Raw genomic sequence first — 24,983 nt, 5'->3', positions numbered from 1 at the left:
TAAGGCTATCGCCATTGGGGGAAATGATCGGTGTCGAGAGGAGAGTGGATATGTACAAATGTGCTGTATTACTCTAAACCAAGCTAGTATGCGCATGCGGACAGTCCTCGAGTTTCCGGCAATCCAGCCAGATGTGCAGAAAGTCTATAATTGACGAAGTCCGTTAAATGATCCACCGTAGCCACCAATTCAGGGCTATCCAGAATCCCGCAGCGCTCCACGCAACCACAGCCGCATCCAACAGGACCGCCCACATGATCCCCTCACTCCTCGTCCTCGCAGCGAGACTCTTCCGCCGGCCGACGTTCCCCAAGAACTCGCCAGAGAGGACATACCCGAGGGTGCTGAGCGCCGACGGGGCCGTCGGGACGCGCAGCGTCATGCGCCGCCGCCGCCCGAGGAGCTCGAACGACCACGACCACGTCCGCTGGCCTGCAGAGCGGTGTCGAGTGCTCTTCGAATCCGTAGTAGGCAAGAAGTACGCCGCCTCTTCGGTATCCGACTCCTCGTCGTAGTTCGAGTGCTCATACGGTGTCAGGCTACCGTGGCCATTCGTGTGCGCATGCTCCATGGATAGATTGTTCATCATATCCTCCTCGTCCGCATGCGGCAACATTAATTGCGAGTGAGCTGGTGACAACAATGGCGACCCCGGGCGCGACTGCGTCGCCCTAAGCACAGGCGCAGAGAGCGATCGCGCACTCAACGCCATCGGGGCGGACAAAGGCGTCCGCACTGACGGGAGGACACCGCGCGGACTAGGTTGCTTCATGCCCGGGGTAGATGGCGACCAGATGGCGGACTCCGGGGCAGGAGTGTACTGCGAAAGGGCATAAAGCGAGGACCCGTCGGTATCAGTGAAAGGAACCGGCGAGATGGAAAGGCGAGGCGATGATGTGTGGTGCAGTCGCAGACCTCGTTTCGTGCGGTGGAAGTAGACTTGTGATGCTGCGATGATTATGAATGATAAAAATATGAGCGGGGTATACACTGATGAGTAGAGTGCGAGAGGGTTGGGGAGTTGGCAGGGGCGGTCAGCAAGGGTCTTTTGGGAAGCGGACGGGAATGATGGGTATGTCACAGAAAGTAGGTGGTATCCGGGATGCCGGATATTTTTGGCAAGAGAGAAGGATTTTACGGTTACTTCACGGACGAACGTTGTGTTTCCGGTGGGATTGTGTTCTGCTGGGGGAAGGACGTGGGTATAGTCGCAATAATCTCGATCATCCCCGCTACAGCTATTCGTGAGTAGATCGCAAACCTAAGTACAAAGAGGGATCCTACCTAAACACCATCTGCGGCCTCAAAGTTTCCAGAACATAGCTGGTAGTATACTTGCCAAGCATGTTCTGGTAGCTCGGTCCCACTCCTCTGACGATGGTTCCCTTCTCCCGCAATGGACCGCAGGATGCCGTCTCTGGTCTCCCGAGTGGAATGTGACTGAACAGGACTACAGGATAGTCATGAGTGTCTGTGGATGTAAGACATGGGGGCTCATTGAGATTGTGAACAAGCCCAGCACTTGAGGAATATGTCACCTTGTCGGACCGTCTCAATGAAATTGACAGGTCCGCCGGGGATCGGCACCCACTGTTCATACTTCGTGTCGCGTGCGGCTCGTTGATAATCCTCATCAACAAGTCCCGGGGCGTTCAGGAGAGCAAAGGTGTGGTTGCGCACGTACACCTTCTGATTGAGCGGGCCAAAGTACTTGACATAGTACCGGCGGGCATTCTTGGAGTAATAAATCGACTTTCCCAAGCTGGTTCCGTGATCATCAGCACATAGTCATAGCCAAACATGGAGACGTACCCAATATCCTCATTCCCCGGTATAAAGTACACGGGAACCGTGCTATCCTGCCTACGTGTGAGGCGATCCAGGGGGAACACCTCCCTGAACTTCCCGACGTATTCTTTGTACCTATATCACAGGCACACTATGATTGATCATGATCGGACATGTAGACGGGACATGCACACCACCGATCGTCTAAAAAGCAAGTACTTACTCATTCTCCGACGACACAATTCGTCCGGACGCGAGCATATCTCCCAGGAAGATCACGACGTCGACGTTCGAGCGGCTAAGCACGTTCCAGCTCTTCTTGACGCTGAAGTCGAGGATCGACTGGCGCCAGCCCGACCACGTCCACTTTGACGCATGGGGCAAAGCAGGGTTCCGTACTTGAGGGTCAGCAATCAGGAGAACATGCGCAGGCCGTTCTGACGCTGGTCCAGCCTGCACCGTATCGTATATAAGCTTCTTCGAGCGCTGAGAGAAGGGCAGAGATACGTACACTCCGCAGAGATTTGTCCGGCCAGGAGCACGTCCCTACCCTGTAGAAATAGATACCGATCTCCGCCCACAGAATCAGTGAGAACCAGAATATCCGGAGGCCATTGAGCAGGACGTGGGGAGCGCACGCTCGAGACAGTCTTCCAGACCGTCTTTCTCGCAGGCCGCTCATCGAGGGTGTGGTCGTTGACAAAGAACGGACGGCTCAATGCGCCCGAATAAAACATACAGGGGAATGAACCAGATGCCGACTACGGCCTGGAATCACGACGTGGAACCGGTGACCGTACAGTGTCCACGTTTATAAATCAGCGCCTCGTTGTATGCTATGTCGTACTTGATGGCAGACGCAATGATGTGCAGGGGAACGCCAATCGAAACGAGTGCCTTGAGCCAAAAGCAGATCCAACACTGCCGCCGGGCCATCACGACGGTCCGATCGTATATTCCGTTTAGGACGTTATGTTGTGGAATGCATAGTACACATTATGTTCGTGAAACAAATATACAAGGTGGTATACAGGATCACGACACGCTCACTCCCAATCGCTGTCAGGGTCTTCATCGTCCGTCGACTTCTTCTCTCCCTCGCCAGCCTTGACAGGAGCTTCGCCACTGGCACTGACGTTTGACGAGACGACGTCAAAGCTATCTTCGCTGCTCACTCGAGGGCTGACATTTCCAGGAGTCCCAGCACGCGAGATCGGCGCGGACAGAGTATCAGTTGTCTTCTTCTCATTTGGCTGCAGCTTGTCCGACTCCAGTGCAGCTGTAGAAGGCGGCGCAGACGGTGTCTCGCGTTTGGCTGGTTCTTCGTCGTCATCTTCCCAGCTGAAGTCTTCTTCATTTTGCGTGGACCCTATAGGAAAGGTATTTATGTGAGATAAAGAGGCTAACGATGTATAGTAGCTATGCTCACCCATGAGCAAAGTTCTGCGCATCTCTTCTTCGTGCTCGATCTGGTATACCCGGAAGAAGTAGCGTGTCCAGAACGTCTCCTCCGTCATTTCCGACGGGACTAGTTTCAGAGTTGAGACCACCTTATCATGTTACGCGCGAGTGACACTCACCTAGCGTTTCGAAAGTCTCTTTCAGTGCAGTCCCATCCACTTCATCCGCAAGCTCCTTCTCTCTCTTCGCCTTCCACTCCTCATCCCCAATCCCGCCCTCCGTCGCCTCCAACTTGCTCTTCACCCAATTCACATACAACTCCCTGATCCGCTCCTCCCCCTCCGGATCCATTCTCACCACACTCGGGTCCCTCCTCAGCATCTTCAACATCGCCTCAGCCCTCGTCGCCACCGCCCTCAGCGTCTCGCTCGACGCCCTCCTACCACTCCCACTCGCCTCCCTCTCCTTCCCCTTCCCCTTGCCCTGTCCAGGCTCCGGCAACATCCACACATCCGACCCGTCCCACACAACGCCCGTCCCGCCCTCCCGCACCTCCTCCGGCGGCACGACCTTCACCGCCTCCTTCAGGAACTCGCCCGCCTCCTTCGCGACCTCCTTCAGCAGCTCCTCACTCTTATGCACGTATTCCTCCGCCTGCGCGCGCGTGAGCCCCTGCACGCGCTGGAACTCGCTAGACAAGGTTGTGCGCAGCTGCGCAAAGTCCACCGAGGACGGTGCAGTGCGCAGCTGCTCGGGGATGTTCTTCTGCACCGTCTCGAGGAGATTAGGTGGAAGCGACGACTGCAGCTTCGAGAAGAACTGGAAGGGCTGGGACGTTGAGCGTGCATGATTCGGTCGTGGGCTGCCCTCCGCTGATGATATCGAGGCGTCCCCCTCAGGCGTAGGTGGGGAAGAAGGGCCAGCCTCAGGATGCTCATCGGCCTCAGAATTCTCTGAAGATGCTGGCGGTTGCTCCCCCGAAGCTGCCGCAGGCTCAGGCTCACTGACGGTCAGCTTGCTCAACTCCTGCTGCGCCTGGGATACAACAGATGTGAGATCCTTGCGGGCTGTATCCAGCAGGCTGACGCTCTATATTCCCGTATCAGCTTGGACTGAGCATAACGTAATAGTTTTATAGCTACTTGCCTGTTTCCTGAACCCTCCCCAGAACCCGCGCAGCTGTCCCATCACCTCCGAAACCTCCTCGTTTAGTGACTGCTGGGCAGCCGGCGGAGGCGTCGCCGTTCCAGGAACATCGTAAGAGTCAAAAAAATTCATGCTTGCTTCATACAAGGATGCAAGGTCGACGTCGATAGAAATGTCACATGCGAAGTCGTAGGCAAGTCGAAGTTGAGATGCAACTAAGTACTGATCTACATTAGGTGTAGTTAATGACGTAAGCAGATAATAACTCTAATACCAGCTTCCAACTTCAAGTGCGCATCTCAATGAACACCATTTCATACGCGACGATTATAACCTTATGTAGCACAACAAACATTGTACATTCTATATATCACATCCAAGAGGAATCAAGCAGCAACAGAAATCGGCTGGGGTGACTCGACGGTAGCCATCCCAGGAGCAGCCTTCGGCGCGCCCATCACATCTCCTCCAGTCTCCGCTCGTCTATGTAACCGCATCGCCCGGCACTCATTTACAAAGTCCGTGAACATCTGCAGGAAGGGACAGTATGGGTTCAGCCTGGGAAGCGAGGGAATCAGGAGAACCGCGCACCTCAATTGTGTCCAGGGGACCGCCGGCACTCTCAGGGTGGAACTGCACACCCCAAATCTTCTTCCCAGAATCCGCTGTGGACTTAATACCCTCAACAGACGAGTCATTGCAGTTAATGAAGAAAGGTTCCCAGCCCTCGGGGAAAGGATCTTGTAACTTCAGAGCGTACTGATGGTTTTGGCTGTGAGAGGAACTCTCGTTAGCGAACGGACCAAAAACACCCCCAGCTACCGCTTACCTAGTGACGTACACCCTTCCGGCTCTAATGGACCCAGAGCTCGCCAGGGCCAGTACAGGCTGATTATGCCCTCTGTTCCCAAACATCATTCTGTACGCCTCCAAACCCGCTGCCATCCCAATCACCTGGTGTCCCATGCAAATACCAAAGATCGGCTTGTTCCATTCCTGGAACGTTCTGCGAAGGTTCATCGCCGCCTCCATACAGTGCTTGGGATCGCCAGGCCCGTTGGTCAGAAAAAGACCATCGTACTGGTCTCTGACTGTGTTGAAGTCGAAGTTCCAGGGCAGGACGGTGACGGACGCGTTGCGGCGGACAAGGGACCGCAGGATGTTCGCCTTCGCGCCAAAGTCTAGAACGGCGATTTTGACGTCGCCGTTGGGGTTAAGAGTGTACGGCGCTTTGGTGGAGGCCTGGTCGACCAAGTTCTCCGTGGTCGGGTCCCAATATTCTTCGGGCTTGGGCGGAGGCAGAGAGGCGTCGGAACCCACGGCCACTCGACCGAGGGTCGTCCCTTGGTCGCGCAATAGACGGGTGATAGCACGGGTGTCGACACCAGTAATACCTGGTACGCCGTTCTTCTGGCACCAAGACGCAAGACTTTCGACCGCCAGGTAGTGTGAGAATTTTTCGGCGACGTCAGCTACGACAACTGCAGAGCACTGGATGTTCTGAGATTCGAGGACGACACCGACGTCCTTGTTATCCACAGGTGCTTCGTTGCGCGGGACTCCATAATTGCCAATAAGGGGTGTGGTGAAAACGAGAATCTGACCGCGGTAGGAGGGATCGGTCATAGATTCGGTGTCTGCAGACCTCAGTTAACGAGGCAAACAGCTCAAAAGAAGGGAGAGCGCGTACAAGAAGTGATAGAGGTGGAGAACACGGTTTCTCCCCAGATGCTCTTGGGCGCACCAAAGGACCGTCCGTAGAAAGACTGCCCCGTCTTCAAGTGCAGCACTCCGGGGATATGCGTATTGTTCCCCACTTGGGATGCGAGACCCCGAGCATGACGAGGGATGGCAAGGCGAAGGATTCGAGGCGAAATCATGACTGCAAGCAGGCTTTAATGGTTGAGCAGGGAGTATACGAGGTCGCTGAGATAACTGCAAGGAAGTGTCAGCCTCGCCCCCAACGTTGTCCTGGACAGGGTACTCACTCGTCGCGAGTGTTCTGAGTGAAAGTCATAAACGAGCTTGCGCTCACTGAGTACGAACGGCGAGCAGGGTGAAAGGCGATAAGTAGAAATTTATTCGAGCTCCGAGCCTGGAAACATTGAAGTCATTTCTGCGAACTGTCACAGGTCACATGACCTACGCGTCTAGATTCTGACTCGGTATCTATAGCTGTCGCGCCAGAGGGCCGTAGTAGGACTATGCTAAGACTTATCCTAAGATAAGTGAGATGTAAGAGGTCGAGTTATAGGAACTATAGATACATTCAATTCAAGACAGCCATGCGAAAATCACGCAAAAGCGAGCAAACCAGAGGTCCTCCTCGTCACCCCACTCCCTGCTCTACGATTCTTTGGTACATGAGACTTACCCTCCTTCTCAGAATCGTCGTCGGAGTCGTCAGAGTCAGAGTCTTCCTCTTCTTCATCAGCATACAGCTGGCTCAGCGCCCCCTTCTCTATAGGCTTCCTGGCAAGCGCAGGCGGCAAGCTGAGTCTCGGAGTGAACAGCGAGCCCTGACTGCTGGCGATGTCCGTAAGCCGTCGATAAGGCGCAACTGGTGGACGAGGGGCAGGCTGTGAAGCAGGAAGCGCATTCTTAGGAGGGGGAGGGATTCCCGACTCGTCTTCTTCCTCCTCGGTATCGGACTGGACAGGTGAGGAAGGCGGTATCACCTCAGCCGGTCTGTCTTCGCGCTGGGGACTTTCAATCACAGCCTGACTGTCAGTGGGCAAGAACAAAGGTGTTTCTGGAGCGGCATCTTCTGCAGCTTCTTTTGGAGGCGACTGGCGAGCCGACTTAGGGTCGTCAGACTCGCCGCCATTGTTCAACACCATCTCTTGCACACCGTCAGCCTCCCCAGCGCTAGATAACGACTGTCTCTGGGGCGCTCGCTTACTGCCTCTGGCACCTACATTGCTGGAGGGCTCCGGCTCAGGCGAGCTAGGATGCAGCTGGTCGACCGACGACTCTGAGGGCAAGATCACCGACTGCGACTGACCCGGCTCTAGAATTTCCCATTGGGCCAATGATTGCGGTTCCTCCAGCGACCGCTCATCATTACGAGGAGGCGTCTCCGGAATGACGGCGTCACCCGGCTCCTCCGTGGGTTCTGCACGCTCAGCGTCTTCATCTGCCGGATCAGCCGCAGGTTCATCGTCCATGACCTGGACAACAGTAGACTTCTGTCCGCGTTTTGCTGCTGTAGCAGCACTCTTCGCCTCGGCCACTTTCTTCCTCTGCAACGCTTTCTCGGCCTTTTCAGCTGCCTTCGCAGCCCGAGCCTGCTCCTGTTTCTCCTTCCTCAACCTCGCCTTCTCCTCCTTCTCCGCTTGCTTGGCCGCTGCACGGCGTGCCTTCTCTTCCTCGGACAGTGGCTGCCGCCCTCGGCGCTTCGGTTGCGTAGCAGGAGGCTCATCCTTTCCGCTCGAGGCCACGCTGGGCTCGGCCACGACACTCTTCCGCGCCGCGCCTCTCGTCCGCCTCATGACGCTTTCCTCGGCAGGAGGGACCTGAGAGGCGAGATCGTTGGTTTCCTCCAGTGGCAAAGGCCTTCTCGACGCTTGAAGCTCCTCCTCAACCTCTTCGGGCACAGGGAACGGCACCTGTCCAAACCGATTCTTCATCCTCTTGGCAATTCCCGCCTTAGGAGTACTATGCACAGGACTGGGGGAACGTTCGACATCGTCATTTTCGTTCGCGATGGGGTCTGCTATCTTCATAGGCGTCCGCTCCTCCGGAAGATCCTCGGCGACCTCAATCGACTCCCTTACAGATACGCTATCGTCAGGATGCAGAGACGAAGAAGGTGCTGGAGGTGCTGAGTAGTGCGTGATTGGCTTTAGACCCTTGGGAGTCTGAGGAGAAAGAGCCATGGTTGAAGGTCCCTCCTCTTCGACAGAATGGTCCGCGGCAGCACCAGGCTCCTCTGCCGAATCAACCTCCAGAGGATCTGCATTCTCAACACCATCCGTCATGTCAGGGCCAGTATCACCCGTGGGTGCTACATCATGCATAGACTCTCCTGGAGAACCGTTGACTACTGACTGCTTAGGTGCAGTGTCTGGCGCAGCAGGTTCATCAGAATTATCTGCTTCAGGGTGTAGCTCCTCTTCTGGGTCCTGGAGAGGTCCCTCAGACGCCTGATGGAGACTATCCACTCTGTTGCCACCGTCGGCATTAGCATCAATAACCATAGGGGACGCTTCCGGACCGGGCGGCCTGCCAACTTCGGACTTCGTCTCCTCCACCTGTGACGCGTCCTCACCAACGCGCTCTGGCTCTCCTGCCTCGTCCTCGGAGCCCTCTTCGTCACTGCCTTCTGCAGCAGGATCCTGCTTATTCGTCACAGGAGACGGTTCTAGCGGCGATGTACTGCCTGGCACTTCATCTGTCGTAGGAACGGTCTAATAAATACCATTTAGCACACGAAGGACCCGTAACCAACAATATGTTAACCTGCCTGATCGTCTTGCTCGACCCCATTATTGCCATCCATGTATACTGGAGGTACGATATCACCGTCTTCGTCATCCGACACCGCAGCGCGAGCCTCGTCAGAAGAGTCCGAACGGTACCCTGTACGTCTACGCTTAGGCGGGCGCTGTTCCTCTTCCTCTTCTTCCAGGGCAATGTCTTCAGGTTGTTGCTCCTCATCCTCGTCCTCATCGTCGCTGCTTGAAGAAGGAATGATATCAGCCACACGACGTTGGGATGCAAAAGCGGGTCCGCGAATGAGAGCCTCTAGATTGGACTGCTCAGTAAATTGTAGGCCTGGCGCTGGCTCGGGAGATCCCTGTTCGCCATCGTCGCTCTCCTCCTCCTCATCAGAACTTTCGTCACTGCTGCCTTCGCCTGCCACTTGGACGAGTACTTCGTCGATAACCGATTCTGGCGGGACGACAGGGGTGCTGGGAGACGATACCGACGGAAAGACGGCTGGCTTCAATAAGGAGCTAAGGTCATTCGAGGCGTGTGGACCAGAAGGGACGTGGCGCGTAGTACTTGATGACTGAGGCTCGTGGCTATCTCCGTGCTTAGCCGCTTTGGCGCATGACCTCTTGAGAAAAGTCTCTAGCTCCTGTATAAGTAGCTGATCAGCGTTCTGCTGCTTAAGCTCCGCTAAACGCTTTTCGACAGCCTCAGACCCGCTCCTAACGGTCGGACAACGGAACCGCAGGTGGTGAGGACCAAGGCATATCGGGCAAGGCACCTTGCCCTTCGCTTTCCGCTTCTTCCGAGAACTATCATCGGGTTTCTGCGACTCTTCATCGGCGTCAACAACTACGGATGGTGAGATTTGACCCCCCTCCTCGATGTCACCATTTGTCAGAGGATCAGTCGCAGATGCTTCAGGAACTTCAGATGGTCGGGATTTGGACTTCAGGTGTTTCGGCGCAGCTACCAAATTAGTGAACACCAAGTCATGACTATAGATACGTCGATATCACACCTGCATCCTCGACCTCCAGCAGCGTTCGGTTAGCGTCAGCTTTCTTCCACGCCTTCTTGCCTTTCCTCGGGGGCACAACTGAACGAAGTATCATCCTCAGGTTTTCCGATACAAAACGAGTATTAACATATGCACGCACCCTCAGTCGGGCCCTCGACATCGGCAGACACAGCACTCCGCGAACCTTAGGCTGCACGCTCAGTTAGGCTCGCGACACCACCGTGGGACATACCATAGTCCTTACAGATTGCCAGCGCCAGCCGCCGCGTCACGCTCGCGACGAGGTCCTCTCCTTGGAGTGGTGCCGGCGCGGGGAGTTCTTCTACTTCGCCTTTCTTAGACTTTTTCTCCTTCGTTTTCTTTCGGCTTGGTTCCGGTGCAGGCTCGGGCACAGGAGAGACATCTTCCTCGACCCGTTTGAGTTTGTCCTTTTTCTTCTTTTTCGGGAGGACAGGTTGGTCTTCGACGGGCTGAGCAGATGTGACGGCCTCAGGCTCAGCATGCGAGGGCACAGAGGTCCCCAATTCCGGAGAAATCTCTTCTTCCAGGCCCTTGGCCTTATCCTTTTTCTTCTTTTTCTTCGGCTTTGGGACAGAGGATTCCTCTACATCCGGAGCGGGTGCGCCGTCTACATCTGCGGACGGGGTTGGTGGCGCCTCAGGAATCGGCACAGTGCTCTTCCGCTTGCGCTTCTTCGGCCGCGCAGCCTCCTCGTCCGTCCTGACGAAGGCGATAGGTGCATCTGGCTTTGCGCTAGTCGACGGGACGGCGGTAGCACTTGAGGGCCCCGCAACAGCGCTTCCAGTATCGCCAGGCGGAGCCTGCACAGGTACCTTGGCAGCCTCGGACTTGCGCCTTTTCTTCTTTGTCTTCTCCTCAGTGGCGGTGGAGGGTCCCGCAGCTGGTTGGTCCTGCACAACCGGCGTATCATCTACCTTTCGTTTCTTCTTCTTACGTTGACTATCATCGAGGGGGCCAGGGGAAGAAAGGGGTGCGGCGGAGGGTTTGAGAGTGGGAATTTCGGGGACAACAAAAGGGTTTTCGTGTCCCTGATCGGATGCAAGGGAAGGGGTGGGGAGGTGGGAGAGGGACCGCGGGACGCCTGGAGCGGGGTTGGCGGGCTTCTTATTTTTCCGTCTTTTCTTGGGAGTCTTTGTAGAAATAAAGATTTAGCGAAAAATGTATGAATATCAAGGGCCATGCCAGCAATACGAACCGCTTTTCCAGAGATATGTTGTATAGGCCCCGCCGCTGAGCTTTCGGGTAAATTACCAGACGAGGGACGGTCCCCGATGGTAACACGAATCTCTACGGCCGGCACCGACTTGGTGAGTATCTGGAAGGACTCAAAGTCGTCGTCTGCGAAGCACAGCACATGACATGACGCGACCATGAGTGCAGGTATGACGAACGGACAAGGGCTCACTGACCATCCTCGAGCTCGATGGCCTTGCCCTCCCGGATCTGCGTCAGGTGTATCGCACTCTGGGAAGGCAAACCCAGTTTACTGCGCACGGTCGCCTTGGTCTCCTCGAGGCTCCCCTCTGCACGAACACACGTTATCTCAGCAAACACGTCGCTCGATATCATACACTGCAGCATGCACCTTTGAACAATCGTTCGAATATCCGGCCCCCGGGCGCATGGTACGTGATCCTGCACGGCTCGGGATCGCGTTTGCGTTTCTTGGTCTCCGCCGCTGACATGTTCGGGATGGAGGGATGGAGGGAGGGAGCGCGACACGGAGAGCTGAGTACAAGGCAAGGCAAAAATATGGCCTGCTATATTGCCGCGCCCACCGACCACAACACGGACAAATACGGGCCCAACCTCCGTCGACGCCGTTCGTGACTTTGCATTCTACCGACGTTGTAACCACTCGCTCCTCTACCACGACATGGCCGGCCACGGTGAGCTGGAACAGGACTATCGGGTCTGTCTTCGGAGGCTTAATGCATTGCTGCAGGACCCGCGGGGGGCTTCCACCCTCATCTGCCCGGTTTCAGACATCAGTTCCTTGCGAAGGCTCTCGGAGCCACGATGTGGTTCTTCATCTTCTACAGAGCGAGGTGCGTGCTATGTTATTGTTCAACGACATAGTAATCTAACTGACATGGTTTCTGCGCGGCTAATCGTTCGTTTTCGCTAGGGAGGACGGTGCTAAACTATTGGTGCGCTACCATCGCACAGCCATCATTGCCCTTTTGCTGATCGAACCCTTCCCTCCTCTTTCTCTCGTGTTTAGATGCTAAGCCATCCTTGGGAGACTCACGGACACGGTGCTGGACTGGGACCGACTGAGGAGGAGATCGGGGACAAGCCCTAGACGCAGGAACGTGGAACTGTACATCCATCAGCCTAGTATTCCTAGACGCATTCTGACCCTCGGGTTGGTGGACTTGATGAGGCATGCGTTCGATTTATGCAAGACTCGGTGAGTGAGCGTTGCACTGTGACTCCGTCCTCTCCTCCCGTATTCCATGGGCCCTTGACGGCATCCATCTCTGTTCGAACTCGCTCGCCCTGCATCCTGTGTTCCAGTTACACAATGCTGCCTTCCCCGACTCCCTTTCAATATAAGGTCCCAGACGGCTGCCCCGGGTGTGATCCGTAACGCATTATGGTCTGCTCCAACCCGTTCGGGACTAGTTACGCCAATATTTTTGAAACGACAGGATTACCTGATGCCTGGACGTATGTCAGACATTTTCTCAGTCAACGTGGTAGATATGCCTATTGCCTAAGTCTATGGCTCTGTGATAGACATCTCTGACTTATGGGTCACATACACTATGAGTTTGTCACAGGCAGTGCTAGCCACGTGGAATGACGTCTTGACGCGTCGTGTCTTCACGTGTCCCTGGCGATGATATGAGGAGCGTCGCACCTCTGCTCATCGCCATCCACGATGCCCGACGCCCGAATAGCCGCCTTCGCCGCCGTCACGCTCGTCGTCGCCGTCGGCACGCTCTACTCCGTCATCTACCACACCTACCTCGACACCTCCGACCCGCACCTCACCGCGCTCCCGCACCCGCTGCACGCCTCCCACTACTTCGCCTCCAAGTCCAACCCGCTCAACGTCGTCTTCATCAAGTACGCGTGGGGCTGGACGTCGCTCGCGTTCGCCGCGCACTTCCTCACGAGCCCGCCCGCGGCGCAGACGTGGGAGCGCGTGGGGAAGTGGCTCGCGGAGACGGGCGTGTGGATGGTGTTCACGACGTGGTTCTTCGGCCCCGCGCTGCTCGAGCGCGTTATCGCTGCGAGCGGCGGCGAGTGCGTCGTGCGTCTGCCCTCGGGCTACCTCCTGTCCGTCCCGAACGAGTACTGCTATACAAAGTCGACGGTGTCGCCCGCGACGCACCCCTCGTTATTCGCCGCGTCGTTGCTGATTCCGGATACGCAGGAATGGCAGGCGAGGCCGCGGTTGCGCAGGGGGCATGATGTCTCGGGGCACCTGTTTCTCCTGGTGATGTCCACACTGTTCCTCGCCGACCAGCTCAGGGCGTCGTTCCGCCCTGGCGTCGTGCGCTGGTCGAAAGCGCATCAGTGGTCCGTCGCTGGGACTTCTGCCCTGCTCGCGCTTTGGCTGTTTGCCAGCTACACGACGAGTGTGTACTTCCACACTCCCTTGGAAAAGATCACCGGATATCGTGAGTATAGCATTATCTCCACCGAGTCCAGTCTTCTGACAGGTGTGTTAGTCTTGGGTCTCGCAGGGTTCGCTGTTACGCTGGCACCCATCTTCAGCAGTCCTCAAGCCGTCACTCCTGTTACCTCTCAAACCGAGACAGTGAAGTCTCACTCTAGCTGAATAGGCACGAAATAAGCTGTCATCGTACGTCAATTGTCATACGCGAGTCACTCAACAAAATGCTCAGTAAATGCTACAGTCCTCAGCCCAGCCCACTGTAACGACAGGTTATGAATATATCCCGCAATCTTGGACTATGCAGTACCTCTATTGTACAAGACCGAGCTCACAGAGAGATTGTAATACTAAAGAAACGGAAATACTAATCCTTGCCCTCACCATATTCCAGGCTGAACCAGCTTACGCGCATTTGAGGCTTGTGACACCTGTAAGTTGAAATTTATATTCAACGACACGTGCACGTAAAACGAGCGAGTGGTAACACGAGTGCGATTATTACAAGAGAGACGAGTCCTTGCATACCCCGCACGCAACGATTTCGACATGTCCGTATGTCGGGCACGACCACCGAGACAGTGATCCCGCATGCAGCCTTCAAGCTAGCCAACGATCGTCACGGTCAACACCGTAACAACCCCATCCTGCGCGATCCCTGTACATGCCCCTTCAGTCACCACCCTTTCAAACCTCCACGCATTTCTCCAGCATAACGAGGTAAGCCACCGACTCACCATGATTGATCCCCTCCGCCCCCGGGGCGATCAGCCCAGACACGTTTCTCGCGACGGTGCTGTACGTGACGCCGCCGTGGCTCTTCGTGCCCAGAGCCGCCTGCACCAGTTCGTCCCGCCCGATGTCGTAGCCGTCGGCGATGGGGGAGTGGTGGGCAATGAAGGACTGTGCGGAAGGGTGAGCATGGGGCGGAGGGTAAGGGGAGGTGGGAAGAGGTACCTTTTCCTTCGATACGCTGTTTCGGGCGCGGAAGGGAGAGGTCAGGATCGCGCGTACCACGGCCACACACGGAGTGAACCACGTACGCCAGGAACAAAGCCCCGCTATCCGCCAAGGAGCCGTTCTGCCTCCACACCCTACCCTCCCATTAAATCACGACAAAGCGCATAGCTCAGCTTGACGTACCGGAAATGATTCCCACCGACGACACTCTCGAGACATGTACCCACCGCAGTCGAGTGGTAGTCCGCGCGGAGCTCGAGCAGCTGGTCCGTCCACCCGTTGCCATCGCCCAGGTTCGCGGTCTGCGGGGCGCCGGAGTGCAGGCCTAGGCATTCTTTCGAGCTGCGGGTGTAGTATCGGTATGAGTGGGGGGAGGGAAAGGGAGAGAAGGGGCGATGAGGGTACGCACTACCCGATCGCTTGCGCGTAGTTGACGATCCCGGAGTCGGTGAGGGCAGCGGGGGAGCTCAGGCCGGATATGATCACCTAGCCATGCATCGTCTGCTTTGCATATCCACGAGAGTGGGTTCAGCGTACGTTAAGGGGCTCGCCCAGTCCGTTCCCCGTGCTGTCGACCATAGACCCTCCGACCGCGGCGGGGTCGTAGAACTCCACTGCGCGGCGCTGGAGGGAGAGCGCCGAGATACTGTGGAGGGAGAGCGCGAAGGCGAGGAGGGTGGTGGGTAGCATCCTACTGGGTTAACGAGCGGTAGAGCTAGGATGGAAAGCAAGTTGTGAGTTGTATACAGAGGTGCTGTAAGGGAAGGAGTGTTTGTTCATGGGCCGCCGATGTTACCAGGGAAGCTCGTCCTGGATGGTAACAGAAGCTCGGCGTATCGCGACCAGGCCGATAGCGCGCACCTGGGATGTCGGTAATAGGACCTGCTCTTCGTAGCCAAGACTTAGGGTCACTAGTAGCAGTGCTCTTCATATCCGTGCTATTTTCTTGAGGCAGCAGGCCAGCAGCAGAGACGCGGACTCCCCGGCGTAAGAAGTCGGGTCAAGTTCAGCATAGGCTGTCGTACACGTCTTCAGCCAGAAAACGCAATCATTGCCTTTTCTGCGGATGAAGTGTAGGACAGTATATCCAAAGAGCACCGTGTACGTAGCAGCCATCCAGCAAAGCAAATCAAGTCCCAGGCGCGAGTTGCAAAACCAAGCGACGTTGATACACCGTGGGAGTACCTTCCACAAACGTCCGACGCCACACTCTGCCGCCACAACGTCGCAGCTCCTGCCATACGCTCTACTCGTATAATTGAAGTCTGTATGATCATCGAGCTGCAATGTCTGGTGCTATGAAGTCCGAGGACAACAACACAAGCACCCCTTCTGCAACTCCAGTGCCGTCCCAGCCGACATATACTGCACCAACTTCATGGTCAACGCGTGCGTACTGAGACTTGCTACTTCTAGCTCCTTACTCACTCGTAGCTTCAGAGATTCCAATTGACCCTGCACTCCAGCAGCAGTCACAACACCCACAGCCGTAAACCCACTGGTTGCCCTCTCACCCGCTCAATTCTAACTTGTACATTGTTAGGTCACCCTACGCGCACTACCACTACCAACACTACCCCCAAGGCGCATACGCTACGTCGCAATACCACCAATATGTGCCTCCTGCCCAGCCGCAGATGCAGCAGCACCAGCCGGGGACGTCCACGCCCAGACCGATACAGACGCAGCCGCCACAAGTGCAGACACAGGCACAGGCGAGCAAGCTGGACACGAATGACATTGCAACGATGAACGATGTGATAGGGAGCGCGGGTGTAGATCTCAGAGTGCGTCTCTTTCTCCCTCTCTTCGAATGAACGATGAAACAAAACATCAACCGACTATTTCAGGCAGAAGCGGAAACCCTCCAACAACGCCCCTACGACGCCCAGCAATCCTACCGCACGTACGAAGACCGCACGCGCAAACAACCGCCCAAGCCCGCCTTCGACACCGCGCACCTCTCCGCGCGCATGCGCACACTCGCCTCCCACCAAAAAATCACCAAGCTCCCCGACGACACCATCAACTACCTCGCGCTCTCCCTGCGCGCGCGCCTGCAGGACCTGCTCACCGACATGATCGCCGCCGCCGCGCACCGCACGTCCACGCAATTCGACCGCCCCGCCTCGACGTACGCGGACGGCACGCCGATGTGGAGCATCGTCGTGCGCAGCGACGTCGGCAAGCAGCTCGCCGCGCTCGAGAAGGCCGAGCGCGACGAGGAGCTGCGCCTCCGGCGCGAGCGCAAGGAGCGCGCGGACCTCGTCGCCGCCTCGCTCGCCGCCGCGCCGCCCGCCGCCGACGAGGAGGACGCGCCGCCGAAGAAGAAGAAGAAGAAGGAGGGCCCCGGCGTCACCGCGCGCAACATGAGCGAGGACGTGCGCAAGAAGATGTCCAACGCGGTCGCGAGCCAGGCCGCGGGCATCGGCGGCAAGTACGCGTGGATGAACGCCGCGTCGGCGGCGGCGGCGCCCGCGCCTGCGAAGCCCAAGCGCGAGGCGAGCGTCACCGCGCAAGGGGCGAGCACGCCGGCGAGCAGCTCGTGGGCGCGCCCGTATGTGCCGACGAAGCCCGCGGCGCAGGCGCAGCAGCCGGCGGTGAAGCCGGAGGAGGAGGATACGAGGCGGACGGTGACACTGCGCGATGCGTTGTTCGTTATCGAGAAGGAGAGGGGTCATGGAGGTGGGAAGGGGTCGGCGAGGGGATGGACATAGCAGTGTCCGGTAATGCGTATCTTGTGGGTGAATGCATACGTGATTGTGCTAAGCCCGAAGTACGGTTCCTGCAGCTGTTGTACTATACTGTCCATCCACCGCACACGGGGCCTCGACGTGTGCAGATTCCATATATCTATTGAACGAACGACCCATCCCAACGAGTGTAAGATAATATACGTGACACAACCGTCTACTTCTCCAAATCATCAACCTTTCTGTACTCCCCGCGCGAGCGCCGCGAGAGGACACGGCTCGCCCAGCGAGCCCCGCCGCACCACAGACCTACCAGCGCGCAAATACCGAGGAACAGCGCGCCGACGAGCATGTAATGCAGGACCGACGGGCGGAAGGGCTCGTACACCTCGTCGTCGGCGGGCACTGCGGCTCCCTCGAGCTCCTCAGCGGGGACAACGGTGGCGGTCGCTGCGGGCTTCTCACTTGGCCTCGTGGACGTGATCAGCTCCTGGCCTGCGGGGGCGGTGCTAGAGGGAGTGGGGGCAGGCACGACCTGTTATTATGTGGACAAACGTGTATTGGACGGGCAAATTTTGTATTAGATACTGGGGGAGCTGATCAGAGCTCGGCACGGAGAGGCACCTGGTTTCCGTTCTCGTCTATCTCATGCTCGACCTCCAGCTGCAGAAACGAGTTGGATTGATGTCAGTAAGGAGTTTCTAGGGGAGCGGAGGAGAGGGGGACGTACCTCGCCGCAGTCCGCGATGATGACGTCCTCGACGGGGCGGTCGCTGGCGCCCTTGGGCACGTTCTCTGCAGAAGGAATCAGGGCGTGAACCACAGATGTAGACGAGGACGCGCACCAATCAGGGTGACTACGTCCATGCCGTCGAGGACTTTGCCAAAGACGACCTGGGTTCGGGCATTCAGTAAGAGCATGAGCACCAACACGCGAGAACGCTCACATGTCTGCCATCCAACCAGCTAGTCTTGACGGTCGTGATGAACTGAGAGAAGAGCGTTCAGCGAGGTGGTTTTCGGGACGTTATGTTTATACGTACGAATTGAGAGCCTGGCACGGATAGATTCAGTACAAGGTTAGAGATGAATAGCAGTGGGGCTCACCGTTAGTATCCTTGCCCGCGTTAGCCATGGAAAGAACACCAGGTCCGGTGTGCTTGAGCTTGCTATAAGAGGTGTAAAGGTACAGCTTTGGTACGAAGACTGAAGGAACGTACAAGTTCTCATCAGGGAACCTGTCACCATAGATGGACTGCAATCGGGGTAAGTGAGGCAAAGAGAGAGAAGCCACCAAGTCTTCACACCTTGCCGCCAGTGCCGTCGCCCCTTGCTAGAGATACACAATTACGCGGAGCTCAGACAGACACCCTGTCCCAAACAATGATGCACTTACTGAAGTCACCACCTTGAATCCTACAGCATTGCGTGAGCAGACACGTACAATGGCACAGGTGATGCACTCACATGAAGTCCTTGATAACACGGTGGAACTTGGATCCCTTGTAACCGAAGCCCTCGGGGAGTTTCTCGCCATCCTTCTTCGTTCCGGTCGCGAGCGCACGGAAGTTCTCCACCGTCTTCGGGACAGTCTGGCACCCAAGGGTTATTACCAGCACACACAAAGAGAAACCATATAAAGCGCACCCCGCCGAAGAGGCCAATAGTGACTGTATTTCATTCGTTGAGCATCTCGGACGAGATATGAACTACAGAGGGCACGCACTTCTCCCAAGGTCCTTGTCACCCTGCTTGACATCAAAGTAGACCTTGTGGGTGATTTTGGGCCCCTTTGCAGCCTCAACGGACTGCGCGCAGAAGACCACCGCCAGGGAGAGGAGCGCGAAAAGGAGCGGTAATTTACCGAAATTCATGGCGACGGGAAAGAGGGGATGAAGAGGGACGTGGCGACCGTGGCACCAATGCTAGAGTCGATCGCGTTTCGGGCATTGCCGAGCTGGATTCACCATTTCCTCCTGCTTGCTGTATTCATCGTCCCTTCCCCTGATAATGGACGACGACCTCGTGCTTAATCTTGCAGTCGACGACGGAGCAACGGGCAGGTCGAAATCTGCGGTAAAGAAGGGTGGAAGATGGACGGATAGGTAAGTACACGCGCGCAGAATCTGCTCGAGTTCCTCCTCAGATACACCAGGTTAAAAGCGAAACGAGGCGCAAAACGGAAAGCTAGACCGGACGAAAAGACGCAAGGACAGCCCAGGACTGCTGCCGACGACGGGCGGCCACCTCCAGCAAAGAAAGCGCGAAAAGAGCCTGCACCGAACCGAGACGCTGCCCCCGCAAAGGCGGACCAGTCAAAGTCCGCTCCTCGACAACAAACCCAGTTCATATCCTCGCTGTTCACCTCAAACCCAAAAGTCCAAGTCCCCAAAGCCGAGCATGCATCGAAAGGCCCCTCACAGCCTAGCAACGCGCCCCTCGACTCCTCCACCTTCTCCGGCCTCGGCCTCGACCCCCTCATCGTCGCGCACCTCACCGGCAAGCTCAAAATCTCCAGGCCCACCTCCATCCAAAAAGCCGCGCTCCCTGCGCTGCTCGGCACCGCGAACCCGAGCACGCTCGCGCGCGACGTCTTCATCCAGGCGCAGACCGGCTCCGGCAAGACGCTCGCCTTCCTCCTGCCCATCATCCAGGACCTCCTCCCGCTCAGCGCGCTCTCGTGGATCGACCGCTCCGTCGGCACGCTTGCGGTCATCATCGCCCCCACGCGTGAGCTCGCGAAGCAGATCTCGGACGTCCTTGAAACCCTCTTGAAACTGCGGCTTCGCGCAGAAGACGAGGGCGAGGACTCCTCGTCGGTGCGCATGACCCGCTGGCTCGTATCTGGTCTGCTTACGGGCGGGAGCACCCGCGCGCACGAGAAGGCGCGCCTGCGCAAGGGCGTGCCGATCCTCGTCTCGACTCCTGGTCGACTGCTCGACCACTTGCAGAACACCTCTTCCTTCAATGTCGGTAAATGCAGATGGCTCGTTCTCGACGAAGCTGACCGGCTTATGGAACTCGGATTCGAAGAGACCATCAAGGGCATCGTTAAAGGACTGGACGGCCGGAGGGGGCTCGCCTTGCAGGCGGTCCAGGAAGGCAAGAGCCTGGAGGCGGGAGGATGGGACTGGGAGCGGCGCAGACGGACAGTTCTGTGTTCCGCGACCATTCGGGAGGACGTGCAAAAGCTCGCCGGCACGACGCTCGCCAACCCACTCGTTGTCAAACCCACGGAATCCGACCTGCCCGCGGAGGAACAGCTCCACGCGAGCCTGGACGGTATAGTGTCTAAGAGTGCCGAGAAGTTCACCCCGCCTTCGCAGCTGTCTCAGAAATACGTCGTCGTCCCGCTGAAGTTACGCCTGGTCACGCTGATCGCGCTGTTGCGCCAACTGCTCAGCCAAGCTCAGAAATCCCGGCAGTGCAAAATCATCGTGTTCCTCAGTTGCACGGACTCGGTCGATTTTCACTGGAGACTCTTGGGCGATGCCGCCATGGACGAGGAAGAAGACCCCAAACCGTCATCTGACGATGACTCGGACAAGGAGGATGACAACGAAGTGAAAGACGAGACTAATCCTCACCCCAAACGAGCCACCGGCGGCATCGAAGCCCGCTCCTCCCTCCTCCCCGACACCGCCATCTTCCGCCTGCACGGCTCCCTCCCGCTGCCCACGCGCCAAGCCTCCGTGCGCGCCTTCTCCGCCATCAAGCCGTCCAAATCCGATGTTACCAACAAGAAGCCGCACGCGCCGTTCTCGGTGCTGCTCTGCACGTCCGTCGCGTCGCGCGGGCTCGACCTCCCGCTCGTGCGCGCGGTCGTGCAGTACGACCTGCCGACCGAGGGCGGCGCGACCGAGTACGTGCACCGTGTCGGCCGCACGGCGCGCGCGGGCAAGGGTGGGGAGGCGTGGAGCTTTGTCGCGCCGAGCGAGGTGGAGTGGGTAAAGTGGGTCGAGGGGAAGATGCGCGGGGACCAGGTGTCCTCGGAAGGGGAGAAGGATGCGGTGGGGTTGGAGGGGGTGGAGGTGGACGAGGTGTTGAAGAAGGGGTATGGGGGGAAGGGGCGCGAGTATGAGGCGCGGGCTACGGAGGTTCAGTTGGTGTTTGAACGATGGGTGTTGCGTCGTAAAGAGGTTAGTGCCATTTGCCTTGCTCTCTGTATGATCCCTGATGCTATCTGTCCGCCCTGTAGAACGTCGAACTGGCTCGCAGAGCCTTCCTCTCCCATATGCGAGCTTACGCAACCCATCCTTCGGACGAGAAGCATATCTTCCACATCCGCCACCTACACATTGGTCATCTTGCAAAATCGTTCGCCTTGCGGGAAGCCCCCAGCTCTGTCTCCGGCAAGAAGACATCCAGCAAGTCCGCCAAGTCCAAGTCCAAGGGCAAAGGCGCGGCTCACAACAGCCCTCATACCTCGAAGAGTCGCGCGGGCAAGGGCAGACCGCTGCCGGATTCAAGTGACGAGAGTGACGATGAGCCTGCTGCCGAGAGACGCATGCGGGAGGCTGTCAGAGCACAGGGCCGGCTAAGTAAGAAGAAGGGTATGCTTATGAGCTCCGGTATATCCGAATTCCAAGTCACTACCGGTTATGATCTTGAGAAATTGGTACAGGGAGCCCCGTCATGAGGTCTGGTTCAGTCTACATTGTTCTCATATCTTGTATACCGCTGTCAGGCCTGATATATAATGATCATCGTACCAAGCGACCCGACCTCTGAAGGGAAGATATCGAAACGTACAGGACAACTTCTGTGTCATGTTCAAGGTTGCTAGTCTGTCCGTCCAGAACAGAATACTATGCTATATCTATGCTATATGGCAGAACATACAATATGCAGAAAGAACGACAACGACAAAGCGCGGGACTCACGCCGAGGACGACGAAAGCGAAAGCTGGCGACTACAAGAGCAATGTAAAGTATGAGGCAGGGAACAGAGAGAAACAAGGGGACACACAATAGATAAGGGAAGGAATGACAGGGGTGGGTGCGATAGTGGAGGGACACTGATAATGTAAAAGCACAGAGATATGCAGTCCGACGACAGCGAGGAAACACTAATTACTATAAACAAGGGGAACCGAGATACTCAAACAACAGAACGAACCATAGTTCACCTGTATGCAGCGTACAGCTCGGCGCCAGTCAGGCTACACTCTGGGAGAGGGTGGTGATAACCTGCCGAAGTAACAACCGAGATTAGCAGTTAAGAAGCGAACAGTGCGGCTACACCCCAGTTGAAAGCCTTCCACGAACCTTGGCTGACGCCATAATTGTTGGACGTATCATAGCGACCGTCCTCGTAGGGGTGATATTCGTGCATGCCCATGCCGTGTCCCTGATAATGCTCGGGATGTGGTGGTAACACGGTGAACCCATCGGCGTCGGGATACATCGGAGGTGAATAGTGCCCGGACATAGACGGCGCCCCCACATTCGTGTCCACAATATATTTCTCCGGCCGAGGTACGAACTCGTACGAACCCAAGGACGAGTCAGAAGACGAAGCCGACGAGGCTTGGACATCCTGAGATCCGTACGACGGCTCGGCTTGACCATATACCGCACCGCCTGCGGGGCCGACTTTCGTGTCTTCCGCGACCATCCCTGTACCCAAACTGGAATTCATGAACCCACCATCGCTTCCACTAGTATGGGTCTTCGGGAACTATATCAAGACCGTCTCATAAGGAAGAACAGTCAATAACGACTAACCTCCTCCTGCTTCACCGCGAACGCATGCGCCAGCTCGCTCGATGTAGATATCGGGATTGACTGAGCAGGTTCCTCCATCCGAGGACTTCCTCCCGGGGATATCGTGGAGCCCGGGGAAGGGTATGTACTCTCACCTGCGCTGTCTTGGTCCGGCTGATGCGGGGACGCCGACGCGTCCACAGCTTGTCCGTCCGGCGGCGAGAATGTCGCAGCGCTCGGAGAACCACCGACGTCCAGCCCTGAAAATGCGACTAAAATACCAGAGGCACTGTGATATATCACAACGACAGGCCACGTCAAGTCAGCGTACGGTACTTAAAAGTCACGGTGAGCCAGAGCTGAGGACTTACCAAGACTCCCTACGCGAATCAGGATGGAACCCGTGAGGATACTCGACAGAACCACATCCCACGCTTCCAACATCAGAGTACCAGGCGCTCGTCACACTCGACTCGCTATCGGCGACAGACGAGATTGAACCGCGTGGCGATATGGATTGGTCATACGACGACGAAGAGTCGTCCACACTGTCTCCTTCCTTTCGAGCAGAAGATGGGAAAGAATACGCCTTGAGGTCTGTAGATTCGTTGTAGTCCGGCGGGAAGTTGCTGATGGGCGGTGCCCGTGCCTGGCCGAAAGAATAGTCGGCAGGTGGAAGGGGACCCGGTGGTAGATCTCGAGGCGGGAAGTGAGGTGGCGCGTTCATGGGCAAGCCTTGCATGAGGAACGGCGGTTCCCCTCTACATTCAGGCACCGGAGGCGCAAAAGACGAACGACGATAGAGTACGTTTACATCGTACCCCTGGGAGTTCAATGCATGTGGCATGGATGCTCGGTGATGCAACGCAGGCCGCTGCTGCATCCACGGGTCTGTGAACAAGGGAGCATCCGGTTTCTCTTCCGGAACTTGGGGCGCAAGACGGGACGAAGGTCGTAGAAATGGGGTTGGTTCTCCGTATATACCTTGGTTAGCAGCCAAGGCAAGACGCGCATACGGATGTTTTGCCAGTCGCGCCAAGCTCACATCAACAGAAGACCGCCTCTTTGCCAAAGACTCGTCCGATGGACCAGGCAGGTTTCGATACACAATCGTCGGCAAGGAGCCTCGACGGAAGTTCTGGAGCTCATTGTCAGACAGCATTGGGTGCCGACAATGGATGCTACCGCTGTTCTCCGGTATCGTCGAGAAGGCTGGGCTTGAATGGCTTTGCAAGGGCAAGCGGGGAGCTATCGGGCGAGCTGCTGGTGACTCGCTGGCGGGCTCCGGTGAGGACATCTCTGGAGCGGACACTGGTCCCTTGACCTCCACAATTTCGGGCGATTCTGTACGTTCAGACATTGTCCGAAGGTCGGAAGCAGATGAATGCGACGGAGACGGCATATCTTCTGGAATCGGGCTGTTATCGGGCTTGCCTTTGTTGCCTTTGGCGTCTGATTTCTTGTTTGCCAACGTCTTCTCTTTTGCACGCCTATTTACGAACACGATGACGCGTCGGTCAAGATACGCGTGGACAAACGGTCCCCTCACCTATTCTGAAACCATACCTAGACGGACGCGTGAGTAACGAGATTTGGTCAAAGGCATGTTCTTCGGGCCAAAGCGTACCTGCACACTTCTCGGAGTCATATGGAGCTCCTGCGCGAGCCTTTTTCGCAACACGCCGTTCGGCTTCGTCTGGTCCTTGAAGGTAGCTTCCAAGACTTTCAATTGCTGCCGGCTCGTCCGCCTCCGGTGCTTCACTTCATTTGGAACGTAGGGATAGAAGGTGCGAAAGTCCACAGATGTCGGGTCGGTCCCGGGGGGAAGGCAGGAGGGGGGAATACACGAACTGGCGTACATATCTTGCTCCATGGAAGGCCGGCGTTGCTGCATCACGGGAGCGGGATACAGGGACGTAGCCTGTCCTGGAGAAGCTGCAGGGCCCATCGACTGGGAGCTGGGTATGCGGTAAAGCGCATGCTGGTCGGAGGGAATGCCGTGATTGGGTAAATGAGGGTGGAAATGATCATCAGAGGGAAAGTGGTTGTCCATAGCAGATTAGATTTGGGTACGGTGAGCAGCCCTGCGCTCTAGGCCAAAAGCATGAAGTCCGCGAAAGCGAGGAAGAGTAGACGAGCCGTCAGACCTTTTTCTGAGTCGCGGATTGCGTGGAGGAGAGCAAGG

General features: G+C 56.8%; 11 protein-coding genes across 11 annotated transcripts; 4 read left to right on the top strand and 7 right to left on the bottom strand.

The window, feature by feature from the left end:
- Positions 1 to 163: 163 nt before the first annotated feature.
- On the bottom strand, positions 164 to 2,470 carry GLOTRDRAFT_74064 (uncharacterized protein; the record flags this gene model as incomplete). Its single annotated transcript, XM_007866261.1, has 6 exons — positions 164 to 1,232; positions 1,285 to 1,471; positions 1,539 to 1,762; positions 1,813 to 1,923; positions 2,012 to 2,231; positions 2,296 to 2,470. The coding sequence occupies 6 exons, from the start codon at positions 2,468 to 2,470 to the stop codon at positions 164 to 166; spliced, it is 1,986 nt and encodes a 661-aa protein (XP_007864452.1).
- A 222-nt stretch (positions 2,471 to 2,692) lies between these two features.
- GLOTRDRAFT_137686 (uncharacterized protein) lies at positions 2,693 to 4,524 on the bottom strand. The gene is made up of 4 exons (XM_007866260.1): positions 4,336 to 4,524; positions 3,369 to 4,278; positions 3,218 to 3,316; positions 2,693 to 3,157 (listed from the first exon to the last, which is right to left on the bottom strand). The coding sequence occupies exons 1-4, from the start codon at positions 4,465 to 4,467 to the stop codon at positions 2,835 to 2,837; spliced, it is 1,464 nt and encodes a 487-aa protein (XP_007864451.1). The 5' UTR covers positions 4,468 to 4,524; the 3' UTR covers positions 2,693 to 2,834.
- Positions 4,525 to 4,608: 84 nt separating this feature from the next.
- Positions 4,609 to 6,497, bottom strand: GLOTRDRAFT_110530 (small subunit of carbamoyl phosphate synthase). Its single transcript, XM_007866259.1, has 6 exons — positions 6,482 to 6,497; positions 6,324 to 6,430; positions 6,026 to 6,270; positions 5,165 to 5,972; positions 4,927 to 5,107; positions 4,609 to 4,865 (listed from the first exon to the last, which is right to left on the bottom strand). Exons 3-6 carry the CDS (start codon positions 6,213 to 6,215, stop codon positions 4,722 to 4,724), a joined length of 1,323 nt encoding a protein of 440 aa, XP_007864450.1. The 5' UTR covers positions 6,216 to 6,270; positions 6,324 to 6,430; positions 6,482 to 6,497; the 3' UTR covers positions 4,609 to 4,721.
- GLOTRDRAFT_110529 (uncharacterized protein) lies at positions 6,450 to 7,223 on the bottom strand. Its single transcript, XM_007866258.1, has one exon. The coding sequence runs from the start codon at positions 7,173 to 7,175 to the stop codon at positions 6,630 to 6,632; it is 546 nt and encodes a 181-aa protein (XP_007864449.1). The 5' UTR covers positions 7,176 to 7,223; the 3' UTR covers positions 6,450 to 6,629.
- A 4,544-nt stretch (positions 7,224 to 11,767) lies between these two features.
- On the top strand, positions 11,768 to 12,116 carry GLOTRDRAFT_38235 (uncharacterized protein; the record flags this gene model as incomplete). Its single annotated transcript, XM_007865742.1, has 3 exons — positions 11,768 to 11,863; positions 11,944 to 11,961; positions 12,036 to 12,116. Coding segments are annotated over 3 exons (195 nt in total), but the record flags the coding sequence as incomplete, so codon positions are not given.
- A 582-nt stretch (positions 12,117 to 12,698) lies between these two features.
- Positions 12,699 to 13,825, top strand: GLOTRDRAFT_120554 (uncharacterized protein; the record flags this gene model as incomplete). Its single annotated transcript, XM_007866257.1, has 3 exons — positions 12,699 to 13,443; positions 13,495 to 13,628; positions 13,684 to 13,825. The coding sequence occupies 2 exons, from the start codon at positions 12,699 to 12,701 to the stop codon at positions 13,602 to 13,604; spliced, it is 855 nt and encodes a 284-aa protein (XP_007864448.1). The 3' UTR covers positions 13,605 to 13,628; positions 13,684 to 13,825.
- Positions 13,826 to 13,865: 40 nt separating this feature from the next.
- GLOTRDRAFT_120553 (uncharacterized protein) lies at positions 13,866 to 15,511 on the bottom strand. Its single transcript, XM_007866256.1, has 7 exons — positions 14,937 to 15,511; positions 14,809 to 14,885; positions 14,583 to 14,741; positions 14,483 to 14,533; positions 14,397 to 14,412; positions 14,177 to 14,342; positions 13,866 to 14,097 (listed from the first exon to the last, which is right to left on the bottom strand). The coding sequence occupies exons 1-7, from the start codon at positions 15,087 to 15,089 to the stop codon at positions 14,045 to 14,047; spliced, it is 675 nt and encodes a 224-aa protein (XP_007864447.1). The 5' UTR covers positions 15,090 to 15,511; the 3' UTR covers positions 13,866 to 14,044.
- Positions 15,512 to 15,685: 174 nt separating this feature from the next.
- Positions 15,686 to 17,116, top strand: GLOTRDRAFT_115308 (uncharacterized protein; the record flags this gene model as incomplete). Its single annotated transcript, XM_007866255.1, has 3 exons — positions 15,686 to 15,780; positions 15,943 to 16,186; positions 16,250 to 17,116. 3 exons carry the CDS (start codon positions 15,686 to 15,688, stop codon positions 17,114 to 17,116), a joined length of 1,206 nt encoding a protein of 401 aa, XP_007864446.1.
- A 576-nt stretch (positions 17,117 to 17,692) lies between these two features.
- GLOTRDRAFT_38545 (peptidyl-prolyl cis-trans isomerase B precursor) lies at positions 17,693 to 18,966 on the bottom strand (the record flags this gene model as incomplete). Its single annotated transcript, XM_007865760.1, has 12 exons — positions 17,693 to 17,755; positions 17,823 to 17,887; positions 17,938 to 17,986; positions 18,040 to 18,081; positions 18,136 to 18,146; positions 18,200 to 18,261; positions 18,313 to 18,347; positions 18,400 to 18,425; positions 18,489 to 18,508; positions 18,560 to 18,684; positions 18,740 to 18,762; positions 18,819 to 18,966. The coding sequence occupies 12 exons, from the start codon at positions 18,964 to 18,966 to the stop codon at positions 17,693 to 17,695; spliced, it is 669 nt and encodes a 222-aa protein (XP_007863951.1).
- A 136-nt stretch (positions 18,967 to 19,102) lies between these two features.
- Positions 19,103 to 21,731, top strand: GLOTRDRAFT_120550 (DEAD-domain-containing protein; the record flags this gene model as incomplete). Its single annotated transcript, XM_007866254.1, has 3 exons — positions 19,103 to 19,197; positions 19,248 to 21,231; positions 21,291 to 21,731. 3 exons carry the CDS (start codon positions 19,103 to 19,105, stop codon positions 21,729 to 21,731), a joined length of 2,520 nt encoding a protein of 839 aa, XP_007864445.1.
- An 868-nt stretch (positions 21,732 to 22,599) lies between these two features.
- GLOTRDRAFT_92391 (homeobox-domain-containing protein) lies at positions 22,600 to 24,851 on the bottom strand (the record flags this gene model as incomplete). The annotated part of the gene is made up of 8 exons (XM_007866253.1): positions 22,600 to 22,631; positions 22,673 to 22,772; positions 22,820 to 22,908; positions 22,954 to 23,087; positions 23,170 to 23,447; positions 23,844 to 24,288; positions 24,348 to 24,364; positions 24,426 to 24,851. The coding sequence occupies 8 exons, from the start codon at positions 24,849 to 24,851 to the stop codon at positions 22,600 to 22,602; spliced, it is 1,521 nt and encodes a 506-aa protein (XP_007864444.1).
- Between the last annotated feature and the right edge of the window lie 132 nt (positions 24,852 to 24,983).

The sequence above is a fragment of the Gloeophyllum trabeum genome (assembly GCF_000344685.1).
Source record: "Gloeophyllum trabeum ATCC 11539 unplaced genomic scaffold GLOTRscaffold_00004, whole genome shotgun sequence".
Classification (NCBI taxonomy): Eukaryota; Fungi; Basidiomycota; class Agaricomycetes; order Gloeophyllales; family Gloeophyllaceae; genus Gloeophyllum; species Gloeophyllum trabeum.
The sequence above is the reverse complement of the archived record's forward strand: the minus strand, read 5'-3'. Positions and strand labels throughout refer to the sequence as shown.